This window comes from Lepisma saccharinum, chromosome 14 (assembly GCF_977018435.1).
Source record: "Lepisma saccharinum chromosome 14, izLepSacc3.1, whole genome shotgun sequence".
Classification (NCBI taxonomy): domain Eukaryota; kingdom Metazoa; phylum Arthropoda; class Insecta; order Zygentoma; family Lepismatidae; genus Lepisma; species Lepisma saccharinum.
Genome location: NC_139242.1, coordinates 77,627,249 through 77,651,569, shown reverse-complemented (window position 1 = coordinate 77,651,569; position 24,321 = coordinate 77,627,249). Strand labels below are relative to the sequence as shown.

The window sequence follows — 24,321 nt, the reverse complement described above, 5'->3', positions numbered from 1 at the left end:
TGCCTCTGCAGTTTATCACGCAGAGGTCCCAACACATACGGCACTCACTCTCTGTATGTCTGGATGCATCCATAAAACTGTCATAATCCATCGAGGGACGGCCACTTTCTGAGATCTGAGAGCCTGAGAATCTGTGTCTGAGGATATGAGCACACGTAACAAGTCGGAACCCGGTATTTATACCTCTGACAAACGACCTGCCCCCAACCACTGGGGCAAGGTGCTATTGTTACCTTTCAAACAGGAAAGCCGTCGAGGAAAAGCAACCATTGGCTTCCCCGGCGATTGGGTAAAAGGCAACCTAGGCCAGAGCATTTACAAATATCCAAACTTTTACACATATACTTTCCATTTTGCAGCTGTGTGCGTAAAAACCACACAGCAGTTGGTACCTGAGGGCAACCCTGGGGATTAAAGGTGGCCGGGCATGATGATGATCACATCATTCCAACTATGGCCGAGATCAAGAATATGTGGAGCTCTTAACGTCCACATCACCCCATATGCCTTCATGGCATGTGTGCACATGCACAGGGGTACCTTTACCTTTTACTTTACTCATAGAGCATTGCAAAGTGCAGCCAATTCCATCATAAATAACTACTTTGTCAAATGTTTTAACAGTCCTTCAAAATTAGACCTCTTGAGAGTCGATTGGAACCATCTCGACTCGGTTTTTAAAAAAGACTCAACAAAGCACTACAGCTCTCAATAAGTGCTTGAACAGCATTAAAGGTTAAAGTGACCCAAGTGAAAAACACAGCACAGTTTTAGTATTCAGTGGAAAAGTGCCTGTGGAACACCCTCTGGAAATCTGGATACATGGAATCTAAAAGACTAGATAGGGTATGGTATACATATGCCATACATTGATTAATTATTTTTTTTATATATAGCCATGGGGCATGAAATCTAACTCAACAAAACTTGCATAAGTATGATAAATTTAGTAATATAATTTGCATATCCACTGAGTGTGAAATAATTATCCTTGGTTGTGATGTGTCATTTACAACCACAGTTTCCCAAGCAACCAGAACCGTTGGGCCAACCACAGTTTTTACGTGGCAAATTGAAGTTGATCTTAGGTTGGGCAAAGGGTTGTTGCCAACACACTTGCCTGACCATGGAAAAGTGAGTCAAAATCATTCTTAAAAACTACTTTTTCCTATTAAGACAAATTTCAAGAGTATGCTGTACATGCTACTGTGTAAAATAAATTGTGTGTGGTAGTGTTTCTTTCTGAATATTTCAGTTGCAGCCCATACTGAAAATATATTGTGTTAATGAAAGAAGAAGCTATTCTTAACTTGTAGTTTGTCACAAGTCCTTTGTCAGCCGCCATGGATGAAAGATGTGTTGGGAATTGCTATGGTTTCTCTGTTTAGCTGTAGCTAAACAAGAAAATTGTTACAGCTATTCTTATGAAGTGTGGTTCATGATTTATACATATAAAATAAACAATGTTTATGCAGACTACATTCCATGAAAGATGGACAACTAATTAAACTGTAGAAAATTTTTGTGCTACCACTTGAAGGTGCCTTGAAAACAATGATACCTTGTGAATGAGAAAGTGCTGAGAATTTATTTTTTATTTTACACAAATAATTTGCACTAAAGTTTGTATTTGGCCTCCCAATAAATTATATACTTCATAACTAGGCTTCGGATAGTTATGCATTTTGCATATAGCAAATGCAAATGCATATTTTCAGTGTCTTCAGGATATATTGCATATTTTACCGATTTTTTCTTACAAATGCATATTCTGCTATTTCTGTCTGAAAATTTGTAGTTTCCTTTCCTTTGGAGCAATTCAGAAACATGATTCAGTATCTCCTCGCAAAGAATTCTGGCTACAAGCTCATAAAGGACATTTGCTCTATTCATGAAGGGAAACAAAACGTGGACGGTATTCCAAGTGAACTGCACGTTTCCGATTTGTTCAAATTACAACATGCGCCTATTGTTTCTTGTGATGTGGAGAGAGTGTTTTCAGAGTATAAAAGTATTCTCGTGGATAACAGGCATAAGTTTACTTTTGAGCATCTGAAACAATACGTAGTTATTAAGTGCAATAGTAAAATTTCATGTTGAGTACAATGAGACAGCTGGTGAAATTCCATCTTCTGCTAATTGTGACGTTCAGTGAAGTCAGAAACAGTTAGTGGAGTTATGATGAAAATACACATACAAAAACCATATGTAAAATATGGTGAATTATGAATAAGGTAAGCCAACCGTGGTTGCTTGTAAAAATGGCCTTAGAGGCTGATACACCAGCTCAGTAAAGCTGATATTTAATCTAATCTTACACTGAATTAGGACAGGTCAGAATTAATTTTCACTTTCAGTTCCTGATCTTGAATTTCAAATTTTACAACTTACCAGCAGGGGAGAACAGGAAATTTTTCCACCTGTTCAAGCAGCTCCGCCGCCCACCCAGCATCATATAAACTGAGAAGCTGGAGAAAACTCTGGGGAGCAGTCAGTGGCATGGCACGGATCACATCACCCGCACCTTCGGCCCTGACCAAGAAAGTGTCGGACCCTTACTCCACACCCCCTATATGACTTCATGGTGTGGTGCAAAGAACAGGGGAGCATTTGACTTTTTTTACTTTATAACTTACCAGTCCATTTCTGTGGAAGATGTTATTTGCAGCACAAAGTGACATCTTTTTGTCAACCAATAAACATATTTCTACAGAACATGGGTAACTCATGTTAGTAAATAATCTTGGAGCTTATGCAAAAACAAGATGCATAACGGTTATTTTTGCAGCATGAATTTTATATTTAAATGTTAATTTTGAGAAGAAAAGTTCAGGAAATTGTAGTTTGTAGTGTGGGTGTAATCAAATATTTTCAAATTATCGATTAGTAATTTGAAAGATGCCTAAAATGATCTTATATTTAATAAAATAATGCTTATTTGTGGATTTTTCCAGTTAAATATATTTAATAAGCTTAATCCACCAACTTATGTTTTAATAATAAATTAATTACAATGGCACGAGAAGAATGGCCAAACCCCAAGAGAAACTTTGGGTTTTGTGATGTGAAAATGCTGTCGTCATTAGACACAGAATACAGAGGATCCCGCCACAAGCTGAGTTGCATAGTTGAAGTTCCGGTTTCTCCAAATTGTGGAATTTACAGTATTTGTTTTAACCAATGTGGTGATTCAGTAGCTGCAGGGTATAGCAATGGAGATGTCAAGGTAATTATTTTTTTTAAATTTTAATCTTATTTCACATTGTTAGGGTTTTATAAAAGGAAGCAAATCCTTAATAAATCATGAACTTATTAAACAACTTCTGGCGTTTTAGTAAACAACAATGTTGAAGATGTTTAATTAAAGAGGGTAAAAGTACCTTTCATCAAATGAAAATGCTATTATCAACAATATAAGTAGATAGATAGATAAATGAACAGCAATAATGTTTGTTTATGAATAATGTATATATTTGTTGAGGAATTATGTTGGGCAGAAATTGGAAAAAATGGAGGTGTTAGCATTGCGCTAACACGTTGACCATCGGCGTTACTCCGACACAGTCAATAAATATGCCAAGTAATAAAAGTGTCATCCCTGGTTAGAAAAAATTCTTTAATGCATATGCTACCTGTTTCATTGTCACAATGTTTACAAATAATGCAAAATTTAGCCCACACACATTTCAAGACGAAGAAACACCTCCTTATATAGCATACTTCATTTCAACTCTTGTGCATACTTAAAACTTTCAGTGTTAAGGTGAAGTAAAAATTGGAACACACATATTCTTATCTAATTAAAAATATCAATTAAAGATCTACATTGTAGCAGGGTACTAGAAAGGACAGAATAGAGAAGTGTAAAGGTAGAAAATATATGCAGAAAAAACGTAATTGGTTCTTAACCCCTTAAGTGTGGATGGCGTATATAAATGCCCTTTCCATTGTGCTGCTGTAGTGTGGAAGGTGTATATATACACCTTATGTCTATAACCAACCAAAGGTTGGCTATACATCCCCAATACATACAAGCATCACTCCACTCCAACAAAAGTAAAAAGGCTAATTCACTCCAGGTAAAATTAATAGGAGTAGACATTCCCAGATATGTTAAGATTAACAGGAATTAGGCCTAAGTAGGAAAAGTATGATAAAACATCAAAATATTAAGTAAATAATAAGCCCCAGACCAAAATTCATTGGTTATCAAAATGACAACCTTGTGTGTGTAGACAGAATCCAATGAGCACATGGTGCTTTTCATGCAAATTTTTTATTAACACATATATTTTCAGGATAACATTTGTGCAAGCACAAATTAACTTGCTTTCCCTGAAAATAACTCCAAGTCACTATTATTAGCATAAATAAACCCCAAAAACATCAAATAATCGATGTTTTTGACAAAAGACAATCGGTCTCACAGCACCAGAGCCATCTGGTGAGAGCCAGTGGAACTAGCCCAAACTAGAGTGCCATCTACTGGATTTCTTAAGGTACTTGATGAAGGCAAGTAACCCAAGGTGCTGTGGACCAATCAGATGGCCTCCTGGGTGTGGCTTCCAGACAATAGAACTGAGATAGCTTTTATCATGTGAGGACGCCATCTTGACTTCACTTCTTCTTCATAGCTGGAAGAGTTCACATCGCTCCAGTTTTTTGGGCCAGTGTAGGCCAGTGGAGAGAGGGACAATGGAGCGGCCATTGTGTTCCAACATGTGAAATACCCACTAAGTGCTTGGAAATAGTCCAATAGTGTACAATATGGACAATTTACAGGATTTAAAGTGCCTTACAGTGCATGGAACCAGTATCCATGAAAAATCGGAACTTTTCAAAACCACATGGTGAGGACAGAGGGCCTTCAGGAAACCAAGGTGCTTTGTGTCCAAAGACATCCATGATTATTGAGCACATCCTTTGTCATAAATCTCCCTGAAACAGTTCTTTGTCAAGTAAATATCCATCTGCCTTAAGATCCGGTTATATTTTTAGTGCAAACTCACAGAAATCCCCCCATTTACAGTTGGAGTGATAAGTGATTTGTCGCAAGGCCCATGTGTGATGAGGTGGAAGCAGACTATGTAAGTACCATGCTTTTGTTACCCATTTGTTGGTTCTATGTGTAAAAGCAAACCTATAAGTTTGTGCAGTGCTTGTATATAGTTAAATGTGAGAATTCCTGGAATATTAAATGTGTCTTTCCAACATCTTGGTTTATTAATTCATATTTGGGCAGGTAAGCAGGTAAGCGTGCTACTCGCTCTGGAATAAATAGGCTGAAAGTCCCTATGATAAACCAGCAATCATTCCTCGGAATGGATGCTGGTCAACTGGCGGCATCCTCCATGTCACTGGAGGACAGCGTAGAGCTGTACGGGGATAAGTACGTCCAGGTTACATAGCCAGGTAGTTTCGTAGATTCAATCAAGCCCAAAGTTGGTGAATAGGTTAGGTTCACCTATCCTATTATCGGCAACGTAACCTGGAGGCACGTATCCCCGGACAATTCGCGTCTCGCGGATCGCATGTCTGTTTCAACTATATTCGATTTACTGTGGTGCATATAGTTACACAGAAGTTTGGTGAGATAGTTCTAGCTGTAGTACAAACAAAAAAATAGTAGCAAGATGAAAAAACTAAAAAGAAGAAGATGAAAAGACACCAGGAAGAAACATTCTACATGAACTAGAAGTATATATATGCCAACCAGTGGCAGCGATTGGGTTCCAAACCAGGGGGCAAGGTGCCAAAACTGGGGGGGGGGGGGGCAAAGACAGTATATTTCCCTTTGTAAATATGATTTAGAATTAGAATTAGAATTAGAATTTCTTTATTCATGGGCGAAGTTCAGCCTGTGGCTGCTCTACCACTTAACCCGCAAAATCTACTACAATAAAACAGACAAAATACAATTACTACTATAACATACGAATGCCATTACATTTTCACTTCTAAATATTTCAGTAATTAACACACTAAAAAGATAAAAAAACAATTTTTCTCATTCACACACATCAAAATGTTTATCTTGGGTTCGAATCTGCTCATTTTTTGTTTTGATTTCAACGTAAGCATGCTGAATCTAGTCATGTGTACTGATGATTTGTCCTTGCTCATGTAGAAGTACTTTTGTTACTGCCCTTTTAAAGCTGTTATATGTCGCACACGAGGTAACATCTGGTGGCAGCGCATTCCAACAATATGCAGAAGCAGCTTTGAAAGATGACAGGAATATGGATTTTGAGAATCTGTCCAGATTAAGTTTCTTAGAGTGTCGAGTCGTGTAGTCGTGTATGTCGTGTCTAAATTGGAGTCTGTCGTATAAGTATGTGAGTGTTTTTGTTTGCAGAATTTTAAATATCGTGCAGGCCAGATGTAGTTTTCTGCGTCGTGTCATATTCAGCCAATTAACGTCATTTAAGTAAGGCAGTATGTGATCCCTTCGTTTCAAGCTAAATGCAAAACGTATAGAATAGTGCAAGGGGCAAAAGTGGCGAAAAGTGGGAGGGCAAATGCCCCCATCGCTCCCCTAATCACCGCCACAGCCAACATGTTGTGTATTACTGTATGTTGGTATTATTGTATAAGTATTTGTGTATCATTGTATTATTTACATTTGTTGTGAAATATGAAAGCCTTTATATAGATAAAAACTTTATAAAAGAAACAGACATGCAAATAGTGGTCTAATTCCAATTTTGTTCAACTGAATTTGAAGAAATAAACATACATTTTCCAGTAGCGACTTGTTCACCAAATTCCACACTTAAGGGGTTAAACCTTATAAGTAGAGGCATGAATATTTCATATTTGATGAAAACCCGAAATGTGAAATATCAGATTGTAATGTTAATTTTTCATGTTTCTGGAAGGTGTCAGGTGCATTTTCCTACCCTGTTTTGTCATAAAATGATGCAAAATAAACTCTTAAACACGAAATTTAGAGTTTATTTACCGATGCAAGTTTGAATTATCCTGAGACTTATGCAATTCACAGAAAACTGATTAATTCTCCTGTAAATATTTGAGAAGCAAAAAGATACCTTTATACACGAATAAAATTAATACTCTGGCAACTACATAAATGTACTATTAGAAGGGTTGTTTATTTTGTGTAATAAGTGCAGTTTTTAAATCAAATTTAGGATTATGTTCACAATTGTAAAACCAAAATGTAATTTTATATACCGCTTTTGATCCAATTTTTCACTGCTATAACACCAAAATTTTATTTTATTTACCACTTTTGAACCCAAAATTGGCTCACTTTTTGTACAGAAATTTTGCTTTATCAAAAATATGTGCCTCTACTTATTAGTTATTAAATTTCATGCACAAATATAGTTTCTCCTCATTCACGCTGTGCTTTCAGATTCATGATGCTTCTACGGGTGAAGTAAGATACAGATTTCTATTGAGGCATGAAAAGTTTGAACCTATCACAACAATCCGTTACATTGCAGCAGATGGCGAGGTGTTTTTGGCAGGTGGAACTTGTGGGAAGGTATTCTTATGCTCCATTGATGAATATTACAATGAAGCATGTGATACTTTTGTAATAGGTAAGTACATATGTACATATTATTTATTTATTTTGTTTAGAAACTTCCACATTTCTTTGAAAACATTGGATTCTACAAAAGACATGACAGAGAAAGAAGTATGATCTAAAAGCATAAGATAACATGATCATTGGTTTTTTTCTCATGTAGTCCTTTCACCAGGTACAAAGTATTATTTAGAAAGATAGATGTATTTGTAGTTTGCCAACACCCACTACCACTGAAAATTTCTGATCACTAGAGACTGGATTTTAAAGGGAAAAATTTTCCTCTATAAAGGACAAAAAAGGGAAAATTATTATTAAGAAAAAGGAAAAAAAGGACTATTTTTTTGCACTCCACTGAAAATACTAATTTAAATGAAAGTGCAATATATACCATTCATATATAAAAAGGGATACATTAAATTTCGTATTAATGTATTCCTTTTTACTCCCAACACTCATGGAAAGAAGATAAGGTACAAGGCAGTTGTTCTTTCTTTCCTCTAAACCAGGGGTTTCCAACTGGCGGCCTTTTTTTGCGGCCCGCAAAGCCAGTTTGCAAAATACATTAATTTTATGTATTTTTATTAAAATACCTTCTATTTATGGACTTCCTTAAACAACTGGTGTTTCTAACAGATATCACAGGTCATATGAACGAAGTGAACTTGAAACTGCAGGGAAGAAACCAGCTGGTGTCAGATTAAATGGGAAACATAAATGGGTTTCGTAATAAACTGAAGATTTTCAACGTTACTTTGGAGAGGAATAACCTGATCCATTTTCCAAGCTGTCGGCGGCTAGCAGATGATGAAGAAACACTGGACTTTTCTGAATTCAGTGCAAATATTAAAGAAATAATGGATGAGTTTGACTCCAGATTTAAAGATTTTAAAGAACTTAAAAGGAGCATCCAGCTATTTAGCAATCCTCTTGGCGTGAACATCGAAGAATAAGAAGCTTCTCTCCAACTTGAATTGTGTGATTTGCAAGGCGATGTGTTCCTCCAAACTAGCCAAGAAAAGAGGCCACAGTTTTTCAAATACCTTTCAAAGGAACGCTTTCCAAATCTTCGTAGTTGTGGGCAAAGAATGACATCGATGTTCGGCAGCACATACGCGTGTGAAAGTGTTTCTTCTTCAATGAAGTTCAAGAACCGCTCCAGAAGCCGACTGGCAGATTCTTCACTGCTTCACCTTCTGAGACTTTCAAATACAGAAATTGAAGTGGACATTCCAACTTTAATAAAAGAAGCAGATCGGCCTCAATTTTCATATGAACACTTACTATGAAGGATTCTTATTTGTATGGTGTGTTTTTAATTTCTTTGAATTCATCCATAAGTATTGGGTTCTTGTGAAATAAATTCTAATTCCACAATTTTGATTTGTGATTCCATTGTTTTTATTGCCTCATTTTAGAAATTTAGGTCATGCATAAGTACTACATTTTCAGTTCAGTACTTACAGATTTTGTAATTTTTAATCCCCCAAAAAAAAGAATGCAGCCCGCCAATCAACTGCTGGATATAATTTTGGCCCTTGGACCTTTTGAACTTGGAAACTAGTCAATAAAGGGACCAGAAAGAAAAATGTTTTAAAAAGGGAAGTCAAAAACCATGTAATCTTGTTGATGGAAGATAATTATCAACACTGTTGTTATTTCTTCGCATTTCTACTAAAAAGTAAATAAAGATAGAACAGGTCGACTCATTTGTATACCTGGGAAGTGTAGTCACAAAAAATGATGGGAGCAGATAATGATGTCCAAAGTCAAATTAAAAAAGCAAATGGAGCCTTTTTACAACTATACCCAATGTGGAATTATAAGAATATCTCCAGAAATAAAAAATCTGCATTTTCAATATGAATGTTAATGTTCTATTCTTGCGATACATGGAGAGTGACCTAGCAGATTATACATAGGCTGCAAACTTTTGTTAAATAGATGCCTACAGCAGATAATAAATATCTAGTCTGGCAATAAATACTGTTACACACTATTTTCTGAATAAATTTAATATGGTTTCAGATTTTTAAATGTTCTTTTAGTATGTTACACTTACATATTACACACAAATAGCACCGATCAATTTTCAAAATGCCCACTTTTTGCAGTCACACAGGCTCGAAGTCTCCCTGGCAAGACATCTATAGCAGTGCGGATGGTCTTGATGGCAAAGTCTGCCCCTGCTGCTATCAAGGAGTGCTTTTAACTTTCAATTATAGGGTGCCTCTTCTTGCAGACAGTCCCCTCTAGCTCTGGGCACAGTTTGTAGTCCAAGGTACTGAGATCATGGCTATCAGATGGCCAATCAAAGTGGAGATTAAATCGAGTACACTGGTCTCCAGTCACCATCGCGTCATCCTTGCCTTGTGAGCTGGGGCAGAATATTTCTTGAACATCCAGGATTCATTGTGAAACATTGTTTGGTTCATCAGTGTCACAAGAGGACACTTTCCACACACTTTCGCACGGCTTTTAAGCCCATTTCTCAAAAATGAGGTCTGCTGGAACTCTCATAACTCACCCCCACCAAACCATGACTGAGGAGGGCAGGTGGCATCTCTGATTTTTGGGAACTCTCTCACAAACTTTTCGAGAGTTTGAAGCATACACCCTTTCATTTCATTCAGTGGTGAACAATTTCTTATCAGTGAAGAGAATTCTGCAATGTTCATTTGCAACGTACCACTGCAGGAGCCGTCTCGATTTCAGTTCCCTCTGCTTCTTCACTTGTATCGTCAGGAAATTTCCAGTACTCCACCGGTAAGCTCCAATTCCAAGGTCTTCATTAAGTACCCTGATTATTGATTGTTGTGAAATGTTCAGCTCCTGTGCCGTTATCACTTGCTTCCGGATGGGATTTCTGCGGATGCGAGCCATCACTGCTTTAACAACCGCAGCTGTTCATACGGTGTGAAGTCGACCAACTCTTGGGCGATCTTTCATGCTACCAGTATCAGTGAATCTCTGGATTGTCTGATACACAAACCTTTTGCTGATCTTCGGGATTTTTAGGGGCTGGAAAATCTCAGTGAGTGACTTCCGAACCATATTCAGAGCAATTACAGCTACTCTGTTTTCATATTCGCCCCACTACATGCTAAGCACAAGAAGATACATGCTTGCTCTTTCACAGCTGACCACACAACAGTCAGGAGTGAACTTCAGCACAAGCATGGTTCATGAGCCTGACTACCGGATGTACAGTCCAAGCCGAAAGTTTGTAACAGTATTTATGGCCAGACTAGGTATAAAATGGCCTGACATAATAACGAATGAAGACCTATGGGAAGTCACCAACCAACAACCACTTGATATCCAGATAAAAAAAAAGGAAGTAGAAATGGATTGGACATACTCTTCGGAAACCTGCTGGATCCACAGAGAAATCTGCATTAGACTGGAATCCTGAGGGAAATCGAAGACATGGCCAATGTAGAAAGACCTGGAAAAATAATTGAAGAAGAAAATCATGGAATGAAATTAAGAAGATGGCTGTCAACAGGACCAGATGGAGAAGTTTCACAGATGCCCTATGCTTCAAAACGAGCAACAGGAATTAAGCAAGTATGTTGTTATTTATTCCATCATCTGTGTTGAAAAATAAAAAAGGACTTCCCTTTAAAATTCAGTCTCTACTAATCACTATACATTCTGCTGAAAATATGTAGTTCCATAAAAAAATAAGTGAACTTTATTAGAAAAATGGTATGTATTGAAATGGTTCAACCAAAAATTTCTGGTTAGGGTAATGTGCATAGCAGCTGGAATAAACTAATGCCACAGAACACAGAGAATGCATGAGTGCCATCTATGAAAGGAATAACAAACTATGAATGTTCAAAACTCCTTCGTTTCAGTAAAATGCTAGTGAAATATGGCATTAGGGAGCATGCAGGAGAGTGCAAAACCAAACGGGATAAAAATAAATATGTGGAATCTAGAGGTGTTAACAAACATTTTCCTTTCCAGAAAAGAACAATGAGATATATTCCTTGGATATTGATTCAGGTGGTCAACTGATAGCTACTGTGGGAAGAGATGCATATCTCAGAGCATATGATGTAGAAACTGCTGAGGTAAGATTCAAATATATGTAGAACTACAAAATGTTCCTTTGGTTAGCTGATCGAGGCCATTATCTGTGAATGAGCAACTTGTCACTCTTCCTCTTACAGCCAGTTGTATGCTACGGGCCACCACCCAATTTGCACCGAGGGAAAGTGAAATACGATGGCCATCAGAGAAGAGTATGTGCCGTGAAATTCCTAGATTCACAACAGAATGTTGCAATTACTGGTGGCTGGGATAAATGTGTTAAGGTGATACATTAATAGTTACAAATATAATTTCTTACTGTGTTTTTTTAATATTAGCTTTATAATATGTACATATGACTGGAAGTTAATTTTAATATTTGGTTGAGCCACCTTTGGTCTCTATCAGTGCTTGGATTTGTCTTGGCATACTATCAATGCATGCTTGTACTGTCTCTTTCATATGAGGATGGTGATTCCACACTTGAATTATTTTTTCAATTAGGCCACTTCTCGTCGTAATTGTTTGCTTTGCCACTTCTTTTTTCACTAGGTACCAAACATTTTCAATTGGGTTCATATCTGGAGAGTTTCCCGGTCAGGACAAGAGAGAGGCATTTTCACTCTGTAGAAACTGTTTTATTGATTTTTCAGTATGGCATGAGGCTCCATCCTGCATGAATACGAACGGTTCTCCATTTGGGAACCATTCTCTTACTTGAGGTAGCAACTTTCTTCTAAGAACTTCCCTATACTGTTCTTGCCTCATTGTTCCTTGAACCAAATACAGACGTCCTGTACCTTTGCCACTAATGACTGACCAAATTGTAACTTTTATCGGATGTTTGACAGTCTGCACAACACAATCAGGATTGTATTTTTTGACCTGGACGTCTTCTAACAAACTCGTCACTAAAGCAAACAGATCTCCAAAAGTTCAAATCTTTTTCTTTGTGAGCTTTTGCCCACCGAAAACATTTACGAATCATAACAGGGGTTAATTTTGGCTTCTTAGCAGGTCTGAGTGCCTTCAGGTTCATATCAGAGAGCCTACGGCTTACTGTTCTTTCAGATGCACGAACGCTACTCTTTTCAAGTTTATCTTTAAGTTCCTTTGTACTCGCAAATCAATTCGTGAGGCAAATGTTCTTCAAACAACAAAAGGATCTTGGAGGAAAAATTGTTTTACGTCCACATCTGTCTTTCTTTTGTGGCTCACACTGTCCACCATATTCAATTTTCTTCTTTATTCGCCTCACCGATGCTTCAGACACATCAGATCGTCGAGAAATCTCAAGATTAGAGAACATTAGTGTCTTAATTTCAGCCATCTTTCTCGATGTCAAGTCACTTTTTTTTTACCCATGACTCCCTAATGTTAATAATTAAATTAAAAATATATACTAACAGTATACAAAAACAATATCACTACAAAATTTAGCACAAATACGATTCACTATTCGCAAGACGTCCTCCTCTCAACTCAGCTTAAATTAAACTGTGGCATGTTTGTTCAACAACAAAGACGTTTGGTGTTGGCGCTATTGTTTGTAACACCAGTACCTCCTCTTTTCTTATTGTTCATTACAATAATCAAAGTTCAGCCACAAAGAACCCTATTGCAACATTTTTAATGTGAAAAGTAAGCAAATTGTTAAAATTGTCCCGTGTCGAATTTCATTACTATGTATTATTATTACCATTACCATTATTGTTATCAATGTTGTGCAACAAAGTGCATTTGCATGTATTACTCGTATTTGCCAGGGTTCAAATAACGTACAGAAAATTTTTCAGATAACTAATGGTGAATTTTGTATAATTTTACTCTTCAAAACTATTACTTTCAAAAAAAATTGTGGTGCGTCTAATAATATGGCCAGGGGCTGTATAAGTCATATAAGTTGCAAAATGGAATAGAAAGAAAAGTCAACGTAATCTCCATGAACATTTAGGCATTTGTCCAGTGTTTCATGAGCCCCTCAAATTCATCAGCGAAGAAGGTTTGTGGTTGGTGTCGTAGCCAGCTGGTAACCTCCCGATGGACCTCCTCCATATCCTGGAACCAGTGAACACCCAGGTGATTCTTCAGTGGGCCGAAGAGATGAACGTCAGATGGTGTCAAATCTGGACCGTAGGCTGGATGTTCCAGTCATTCCCAACCTAGGGACCGTATGTGAGCCACTGTGGTATTCGCACTGTGTGGACGAGCGTTGTCATCCAACAGAAGGACTCCATCTCTGGACGAACGGTATCACTGATGCTGGTTCGACCACGATTGATATGTTCCACCCAGTTGTAAACAGCTTTCCTGGATAAACATTTGTTACTGTAAACAGGTAACATTTCCTTCTGCACTTGCTCAGCAGATTTGCCCTACGTCCACAAATTGAATTACGGCCCGTTGCTCACCACACCTACATTCTGCTAACACACCTGCCATCTTATCCACTTGACACTCGAATGACTCACCACCGCACAAGAACGTGACTACTAGCGCCGTATCCGATACATGGTGATGCTGCCACCTACACCGACACTTGCGGAAAGGATCAGTGCAATGACTGATATTCATAAAACAATTTCACATTGCAGCAATTAGAAGATATTTTATTTTGCGACTTATATATTGACTTCCCCTCATAAAACTATTTTATAATTTATTGACATCTTTAACCAGTTAGTAAAGGAAATAGTTTGTTACTTTATAAATATCTGATATATATGTAAAAGCAAAAATATTAATTCCTTTCTGTTTTTAATAATAATGTATTTTTAAATATATAATACTTTATTTTATATTTAATAACAATATACATGTGTGTCATGTAATAATATATATGTACGTATGTATATATAATCTGCACGGACATGTGTGTGGATTAAAATCTCCCCCCACCCCCCAATCAAGCCTCAATAATTTCGCAACCTGAAGTTAGTATAAGAAACCAGTAACCAAACTACACATTGCAATGAACCATATCCACGATAACACAAATTTTCACAGCTCATGCTTCACCTTGGCTCTTCCTGGCACATTATGTTGATGTCATAGCTAAAATTGACAAAGTTGGCACCCTGTTAATGTTTGAGCTCCACACAGCCAGCAATCCATTTTAAATGTACTCGCAAGGTTTCTATTGGGTCACATGTCCTTAATGAAATGTGTAACCAGAGAAGACCAGTTTTAGTTTCCAAGAAGTGCAATGTAAACCCATAGCTATTAATTATATAAACATTAGGGCTAGGACAATACCTGCTTGATCCAAGGTTGTTCAAGGTCCAGGAACCGATACATTCTACTGAGTTCCGCTGCCGGACCAGAACTTTTTTTCTCGCACAATTTAAATTCAGTCCAAGTTGCATATTGTTTAATTTCAATACGGAACTTGGACCCTATTAAACTGATCTGGAAAAAGGGTTCCTGGACTGTATTTAAATTGATCAAGAAAAATGTTCCTGGACCATATTTAAATTGATCAAGAAAAATGTTCCTGGACCATATTTAAATTGATCAAGAAAAATGTTCCTGGACCATATTTAAATTGATCAAGAAAAATGTTCCTGGACCATATTTAAATTGATCAAGAAAAATGTTCCTGGACCATATTTAAATTGATCAAGAAAAATGTTCCTGGACCATATTTAAATTGATCAAGAAAAATGTTCCTGGACCATATTTAAATTGATCAAGAAAAATGTTCCTGGACCATATTTAAATTGATCAAGAAAAATGTTCCTGGACCATATTTAAATTGATCAAGAAAAATGTTCCTGGACCATATTTAAATTGATCAAGAAAAATGTTCCTGGACCATATTTAAATTGATCAAGAAAAATGTTCCTGGACCATATTTAAATTGATCAAGAAAAAGGATTCCTGGACCATATTTAAATTGATCAAGAAAAATGTTCCTGGACCATATTTAAATTGATCAAGAAAAATGTTCCTGGACCATATTTAAATTGAGCTGGAAAAAGTTCTTGGACCATATTTAAATTGATCAAAAAAAAAATATTCCTGAACCATATTTAAATTGATCCAAAAAAAGAGTTCCTGGACTGAATTGAAATACTTTTCAGGTTCTACACTATCTACCAAAAAGTAATTGGGCACCTGAACAAAATGGTTGTCTAGTGGTGCGAACCCTGTTAGAACCTCGTGGAGACACCTCTTGCTGCTATAACAGCAGCCACTCTGTCAGGCATGCTCTCGACTAGTTTGTGGAGGACGTCTATTGGAATCTGACGCCATTCCTCTTGCAAGATCTCACTCAGTTGGACAATGGAATTTGGCCGCATCTCCCGAGACCTCACCCGCCAGTCCAATGCCTCCCAAAGGTGTTCTATGGGATTGAGATGAGGACTCTGTGCAAGCCAGACCAATCGGTGAACATTGTTGTCGGCATACCACTGCATAGTAGCCTCCGAAACATGCCACCTAACATTGTCATCCTGGAAGTAACAGGGGTCCATTCCGTAAAAACGCCACAAGGTTGGGAGCATTTCATTGTCTAGTATTGTACAGTATGCCTGTGAGTTCATTGTGCCACGAACAACCACCAGTGGTCCCACTAAATGATACTAAATGATTCAAATTAGATACTAAATTAACCACCATCATAGGTGCCCAATTACTTTTTGGTAGATAGTGTATATGTTCCAGAACCCATTTACGTTTGCTGATTTTCTCTCCTGAACCAGAATTGAATTTATTTAAAATGCATAGACCTTTAACAACCCTGGTTTGAACAGGTATCCACACCAAAATCAAAACCAATTCTTACCGATTCGCAATATCAATTCTGATGCTTCAAAATTGTAATAATTAAAACTTGTTCAAAGTATTCGAACAATATTAGTGCGTAAGTATTTCACTCCATTTATATGCATCAATTTACCGGTGTTTTGCTTTAAAATATTTCTAAAAATTTCAATATTAAAAAAAATATTAATAAACAGAATATAAAAATACCTGTTATGTAATCACAAAATAGTTTTTTAACATAATATTGCTACAAAATGAATGGAAACTTCGAATTTTGGATGACTTCCAGGATAATGAGACTGAGTTACGCAGCCGGAGAAGTATGGGCCAGTATCAGTTCAGCCATAATAACATATGTATCCCTATACACAACACTCTGATGTACATGTACAAGAAGTTCCATCATGATACGTCAGTTAACAAGCACTAGACAATGCATGCTATTGTAGAACCAGTCAGTAACATTCAGAGAATTCGATTACTGTTTCATTGAAAGTTTATTTGCTTTAGGTATGGGATCTGCGAACTAAGGAGGGTGTTTTTATGACTATAGATGGGCCTTACATTTGTGGAGAAGGCATTGATATTAAGGTAAGAGTTAACAAATAAAAATTACAAACTTAATATTAATTTACATTAAAAATATACAATCTTATCCTAAAATATAAAAATTATTCACTTTCACCATTCATGAAGAATTTGCTTGCTTACTTATTTTCCTCCCACATTTTAAATCAATTTTAAACAACTTTGTTCCCAATATGTTTCCATTAATCGGTACTCTATTGGTATCGGCTGATATAGGCATATCAGTTTATCGGTAAAATTACTGATTATATTACCGATTTATCGGTAAAATTACTGATTATATTACCGATTCGATATATCGATAAATATCTGATAATTTAGTGCAAAATTCTGCCAGTTTGTTGTAATTTTATGGATAATCTCCATGCCCTACTTACTGAAAAAGTAAATAAAAGTAAATGTCTAAATATGAAATTTCTTTTTGCACTGCAGTCACCTTGAAACACACATTTATTAAGGAGGTCAATGAACCTTTCAGGTTCTTCAAGGACCATTTCTAATTTTATATCGGATCGGTAGAATATCGGTTATCGGTATCAGTAAATTTTATATCGGTACTTTATTGGTATCGGCCCATCCCTACCAATATTGTTTTTAGAAAACTTTATGTGAAGCTTTAGTGTAAGTTATGTGAAAATTTTAGCTTAACCAGAGATCAAACACGGATTCTGCACCAATGCTCACAGAGCTACTCAGCCTCTGGCCTCCCCCACAATATCCACAACTTAGATCTCTGCATAAGTTCATAAAGTCCATTCCAAGCATATTGCTACTTCTTGTTGATATTGGACACTAGTGCCATCTCCCCACAATTGAGGGAACTAAGGTCTAAATCACCAAACCTGAGACCTTCTGTAAACAAACGGTCTCACCGATTCGATGTATCACTCCGCGTCAGCTGATCCATGACTACAATCATCTGCTGTTACACTCATAGTTCGCCGGACCTATTCATTTTATATAAGAGCCTCTGAATGTGAGAACCCGCTCTCAAAACATCAGACGAATATGCAGCCGCATACATTGTTACTCTCCCGGTCATTCTCTCTTTCATAACCCTTAAAACTGCAGACACTGACACACCACTGCACTGGGATACCAACTTAACCACTTCATTTACTGGTTTCTCAGGATACTACTGACAGAACGTTACATAAATATTGAGTAGAATCTGTTTCTCACCCCTTTTCAAAGGCTGTCCTTGCTGGTGTTTTGAAAACAAGCTCGGAGAACACGGAGACCTTCCCGCACGCATAGAACTCGGCATGTTATTTTTCTAAGGACAAGTCAGGCAATATTACTAAGTTGCACTACTTCCTTGCTGTTCACATGATTATTTTTAGAAAATAACCAGTGTTATAAAATATCATTATGTACACAAATCTCTAAGCTCATTGAAAGTTACAATGCATATTACTACAAAATGTTCACACTTATCTTGCCTTGCCATGTCACCAAGTTATTTTACGAAGTGCACTATATTTGGCGGAACAAAAATCGTTATTAGGATGCTTGTCAAAGTTTCCAACCGCAATAAATTTACGAACTTTCTTTGTCTTGTTTTCATCATCATCATCAATATATTTATTGGACTTACAGCAATGCATATGGCTGTTTATGCCCATTATATATTTTATTTACATAAGATACAATTTACATAAAATCTACAAACAAATTTCAAATACACTCCTATCTATATCATCCTTAGAAATATACATTACCATGTTATATCATTTTGTCTAAAAAAATGCAAGTAAAATATATTCAAGAAAGAAGCCAAATTTATGGGAAATGATTACTGGTGCAAAGAGTTAACCATAAAGGTGAAGCAATAAGTAAAAAAAGAAAGAGCACTGGGTTTAAAGTGAGACGTCATTTGCGGCAGCGTATCCCATACTACAAATTTGCCATTGTTTTACCTTACGTAATGAATCCTGTAACAATGCTGGATTTTCGTGTGGATTATTTTACTTCTATGAGTTTGCAATGCTTTCTGCATGCAGGTGGTTTTGTTTACAGAAGGTGTCAGGGTTTGTGATTTGAACTATAATTCAACTGAATCAGCTTATGGTTTGCTTGACATTTAGTCTTGGGGATATTCTGTGGAAGCGGTAAGTGTAGTTTAATTTGGCACAATAGAGAAATCAATAACATCGCTAGATTATTATTTTTGTAATTGTACATTCACAATGCAATATTTAATCTTTATCTTGTAATTGGTTCTTCCAGGAGAACAAAATTCTGACAGCATCTTGTGTTGCCCATAATTCTTTGCAGCAGTGGGACTTGAGGTCTGGTCGACTAATTGTGAATATCATGCCAATCAGTAGGCCTGCAACCTTAGATGGGGAATTCTTCAACTGTGTTAAGTATTTTGCAGACAATTTGTCTGGTGACACTGTTCTTGCTGGTGGAAATGGCACGGGCAACTTGGAAGTTATAAGCATTATTGAAGAGAAGGTAGGTTGGATAATGTGTTACTGTTAAAAAAAAAAAGAGCTGGTGAACACGTTTGCATTTCAAATTCTATCCTCGAAAAGTGCCTCTTCCTTTGTTGACTTTACGTGGAATTGCCTTATTGTCAAAGTACACCCAAATACATTTCTAGTTGCCAAATTGTTGTTACTTTTGCATTCCACTTGTGCTTATGGTTGTGCCATTTGCCTTTCTGTAATCAGCAGGAGCATAATTTCAAGGAGGCAACTAAAATTCTCTAATATGTCTGTATTGTGGTGTGAATTGCAATCCATCATTTCATGTACGAGGGCAAATCGAAAAGTCTTTACCCCACTTTCTTTCAGCCGAAATAATAAACATGTAGGGATATGAAAATATAAGAATTGTTCTATGTACTTTGCACTATTTTTCCACATAGTCACCACAGCGGTTCTGGTATTTCTCCCATCTCACCACAAGTTTGGAGATGCCGCTGTTGTAGAATTCGGCCGGTTGATCGTTGAACCACCGCCGGACAGCGGCCTTTGCTTCGTCGTCGCAAATTAACCTCTGTTCTGCCAGGAACTTCTTCAGTGAACCGAACACGTGGAAATCACTGAGGGATAGGTCTGGACTGTAGGGTGCATGCTCCAGAATCTCCCATTTGAATGACTGAAGTCTGTCGGTGGTTCTGTTTACCACATGAGGCCTGGGGTTATTGTGTAGGATAACCACATTGTCCACATCAAGAATCCCTTGGCGCTTTTCCTGATGGTAGCTCGCAGACGTGAGAGTCTGCCACAATACCTGTCAGCGTTGATGGTGTCACCTCGTGGCATGAAATCCAGCAGGAGTGGTCCCTTGCTCCATAGAAAACTAATAACACTCGCTGCTCATTCGACGTGGACGTGTTGAGTACTACAGCTATATTTGGAAACTGGCAGTAGCACCATGCTGCAGAGCAACCAACAGTTAACTCTGGGCTGTTCCAAGGAAAACCTATTTCATTGAATGTATATCTCGGTTTCTCAATCACACTAATATTTTGGCTGAAAAAAAAAATAGGAGCAAAAATTTTGCCCTCGTAAATGATCACATTGATTAAGTCAAAAATGCAAGTTTTGAAAGGAATTTGTTATACATCAATCTGTCTGTTACTTAGTAAGCATTGAGAAATGTAGCACTGGTATATTACGTATTTGTTGTTCTGCGAATCAGCACTTGAGTACCAGTTGGATACAATTTATTTTCTGTGCTTGTTCACAGATTGTGCAGCAGTTTCACGTGCACAAAGCAATAAAAACTTTGGACAACAAGGGATCTTTGGTTGCTTTTGGAGGAGTGGAGAGTATGTTCCGAGTCGCTGAAGTCACAGCAGATCTCTCAAGAACATAGCTTCGTCGGATGCAGCAACAAAGAAGAGGCAGACCTGTTTCTGCATGGAGCATTCAAGATGTTAATTGGATAAGAAAATTCAAAGCTGTCATGTAAAAAGAAATGAAATAAAATTAATATATATCCTGTTTTGATAATAGCTAGTCACATTTTTTAATAAATAAAAAAGCATTCAGTACATAAGAGGCAATTTTGGGTCCAAACGTGGAAAATAAAATAAAAATTTGGTGTTACAGCAATTAACGATCGAATTGAAAGTGGTACATAAAATGACTTTTCGGGTTTAAAATTGTGAATATTATCCTAAATTTGATTTAAAAAGCACTTATTACACAAAATAAGCATATCCCTTCTAATATCACATTTATGTAGTTACCAGAATATTAAGTCTATTCCTGTATAAAGGGGTCTATTTTTGCTTCTCAAATATTTACAGCAGAATTAATCAATTTTCCATGAATTGCATAACTCGCAGGATAATTCAAACTTCAGAAAGTATTGCATTGGTAAATAAACTCTACATTTTGTGTTTAAGAGTCATTTCACATTGTGTAGTTCATTTCGCATCATTTTGTGACAAAACAGGGTAGGAAAATACACCTTTCAGAAACATGAAAAATTAACATTACAGTGTGTTATTTCACATTTCATGTTTTCGTCAAAAACAAAATATGCATACCTTACACAGTGTGCTTCAAAATGATTTGGATGATAAAAACACATTCCAGGTGCAATAGAAAATAATCACAGATCAAAAATAAAAAATTCGAACTCAACCTTCTCTCTTTTTGTCGTTTTTTTAGAACGGTACCAGTAGTTCTAAATTCTGCCACCAGGTGCCAGGCTGACCAGTTATTAAATTGCTGCCTGTGGTGAGGAGAAACCACTTTGCGAAAGTAGGATGCCAGTTCCGTACACAATTTCATAAAGATCAACCAGCAAAGAACTCTATCGCATTAGTGCTGTGGTGCAAACTATTGATGAGAACATGCTGAAATAGCCTGGATAGAGTTAGATTACTGTAATGACATGTGCACACTAACGAAGGGTGCTCACATTTAGCATTTATGAGTTAACTTTGCGATAACCATTGGCACTTAAACTTACATATATGTGTGAAATTGTATCTTATATTGACAATTTATGAATAAAATGTAACAAGTTGAAATCGTTCACATCATTTTGAAACATGGTGAATATCTGATCAAAAAAATTTTAAACAAATAGTGAAATGTGGTCTGAAATATTCTTCTAGAATGGTTCCACATACATCGATTTTATATTACAAACAGTATTAAGTCTCTTAACCTTAGGTCCCTGAATAACATAATCAAGATTTCACTGTGTTTTTGTGCGTGTGTTAATATATATATAGTCATATTGGCTTATTTGTAAAAAAATAATACTTTTACTGACCCAACATTTCTAGAAATAAAGTGAAACCACTATTGTATGTTCTTCAGGGGCCTGGGATCAAAAGAAAAATATAAAATTGGATAAAATAAAACTGCTGTACCAAAGGTATAACGTATGAACCCTGGCTCCACATAGTTTTAATGCATATTCTAGTAGGAACATGAACAAACTTGGAGCTTCAAATATATATAGACTTTATTAAAATTATAAAATGCGAATGTTGCTTTACAAAAGTCTACATTTACATATTCATACTCCCTCAGTTTTTAAAAAATATTCTCATTTTATCATGTCAAAACCACAAAGGAGCACTTAAATATGGTTTACTGTACAGAGGGCATTTCAACATTTTTGTTTTTCCATTAAAATAAATAGGAAATTAGTAATCTACGTAGGAGGAAAATATGAGTCCAATCAACCTGGTGGTGAATTTATTCAGTGTATTCCACTGTCAAGTAATAATTTTACTAGTAATAGCAAGCTAGAAAAATGATCTTTTCAGAGTTGGTTTACGGTGGAACTCTAATTTTACATTTTCATGCATTATGCATTCAATCTTCATGGTCCCATTAAAGCTAAATGTTATAAAGATGTCATGGATTTTAAGTTTATTTTTTCATCTTGATTCAATAAAAAATGTAAAATCAAGTTTCAACTGTATTTCATCATCACATATTTTATGCAGTCATTTTATGGTTGTAGTTTAATGTGAGAAAAAAATATAATCACAGTTCGTGTCACAATAACTGTGAACAACAATGTGTAGGAAGTATTGTAGCTTTACAGACTGAAGTCTGGGAATTTTCTGTTCATTCCAAATGTATTTCATTTGTTTTTGAGAGAAATTTTCTGTCACACAATGTGACATTGCATTTAGCATTGTGAGCCCCTGAAATTTTAAAATTAAACCACAAATCATTTTTTTTCAGTTTTCAGCTATAATCACTGAGAATGTGTTAACACTAGGGCTGAGCTGATTGGTATCGGTTGAATTTATTTCGCCAATACCATCCTATACCAACGATCTTGAGTGGGTAGAATAGCAGCCAAGAGAAAGAACTCATTTGTCCTTTTCAAAGGTTCGTTCAACCTTCCTTGTGACTTGAGGGTCCAGCACAGGAAGTTCCATGTAGATTTCCGAGAAAGGCTGTACCCTCCTGGGAAGCAGATCACAAGATCAAAGACAGGAGTCAAGTGCTGCACCCAAACATGACATTGAAAGCATGTAACTGCCGGGTGGTCAACACTATGTGGAAATAAAACAAACCATTCACTGCCAATTCTTGCTCGCAAACTCGTGGGGTAAGAACATGGATGTCTTTAAAACCAACATTATCATGCTGGGCTGCCTCCAGATTTTTTGGGAAAGGCATGAATGTTACTGTGGGGAGAGAGAGTTGTGGATTCCTAATCATCTGTGTAGGTCTTCTGTGGGACTGCTGGCAGATACCGACACTGCAGTGACTTGTTTCTATTCCAAATGACAGAGAATAATGGATATCAAGGCATAAACAGCCTGCCAAATGAGCATTATTAATTACATATCTGTATTTGTATGTATATATTTTTACGTCGTTTTTCTCCCTAACCAGGTTAACCCAAACGACAAGAACGTTGTTCACATGAAATTGAAGAAAAGATACTAAAAAACCACAGATTTTTCGGTGTAACTGCACAACTTTAAAAATGGTTGCAACATTTCAATTTTTCTTTAATATTATTATTCTCTGCATCTGGAAAGATTTGGGAGTTATTTAATGTCATTAATGCAATATGATTTGGTGAGTTGTTATGACTCAGTAACTAGCTTTTGTTATTTTAAACTGGAATAATACAAGTATCGATATCGGTATCGGTTGGAAGCAGTCAGGGTATCAGCTCACCACTAGTTAACACAAAAGAATTGTACATTCTTTGTTCTGTTCTTGAACTTTTCATTGTGTACACAAAGTGAATGAACATGCTAAAACCAAACATACTTGCAGGAGACAAATAAGTACATAAAAGTAACACTGTCAACATGAAAAATTTGAGCACAAAAGAAGACGCAGAAAGAAAGAAAATGTAGCCAAGGCCTCGGAGAACAAGTTTAATGAAAAGACACTGAAGATTCCTGGAATTTT

The 24,321-nt window shown here is 36.6% G+C and overlaps 1 protein-coding gene across 3 annotated transcripts; it reads left to right on the top strand.

The window, feature by feature from the left end:
* Positions 1–1,027: 1,027 nt before the first annotated feature.
* Positions 1,028–20,911, top strand: LOC145998621 (uncharacterized). 3 transcript variants are annotated; one of them, XM_083135078.1, is made up of 8 exons: positions 1,028–1,134; positions 3,027–3,226; positions 7,379–7,568; positions 11,531–11,637; positions 11,737–11,880; positions 16,874–16,954; positions 19,181–19,411; positions 20,654–20,911. In XM_083135078.1, the coding sequence occupies exons 2-8, from the start codon at positions 3,071–3,073 to the stop codon at positions 20,780–20,782; spliced, it is 1,038 nt and encodes a 345-aa protein (XP_082991204.1). In that variant the 5' UTR covers positions 1,028–1,134; positions 3,027–3,070; the 3' UTR covers positions 20,783–20,911. The 3 variants fall into 3 exon arrangements, with proteins under 3 accessions (XP_082991204.1, XP_082991205.1, XP_082991203.1); XM_083135079.1 differs by lacking the exons at positions 1,028–1,134; positions 3,027–3,226 and adding an exon at positions 2,756–2,851; XM_083135077.1 differs by lacking the exon at positions 1,028–1,134 and having other exon boundaries at positions 2,777–3,226.
* Positions 20,912–24,321: the final 3,410 nt, after the last annotated feature.

Coding starts and splice junctions, on each gene's coding strand:
- LOC145998621 (XM_083135077.1), top strand. CDS start 3,014: ATGGCACGAGAAGAATGGCCAAACCCCAAGAGAAACTTTGGGTTTTGT. Junction 3,227..7,378: donor ATAGCAATGGAGATGTCAAG/GTAATTATTTTT, acceptor CTGTGCTTTCAG/ATTCATGATGCTTCTACGGG. Junction 11,638..11,736: donor ATGATGTAGAAACTGCTGAG/GTAAGATTCAAA, acceptor TTCCTCTTACAG/CCAGTTGTATGCTACGGGCC.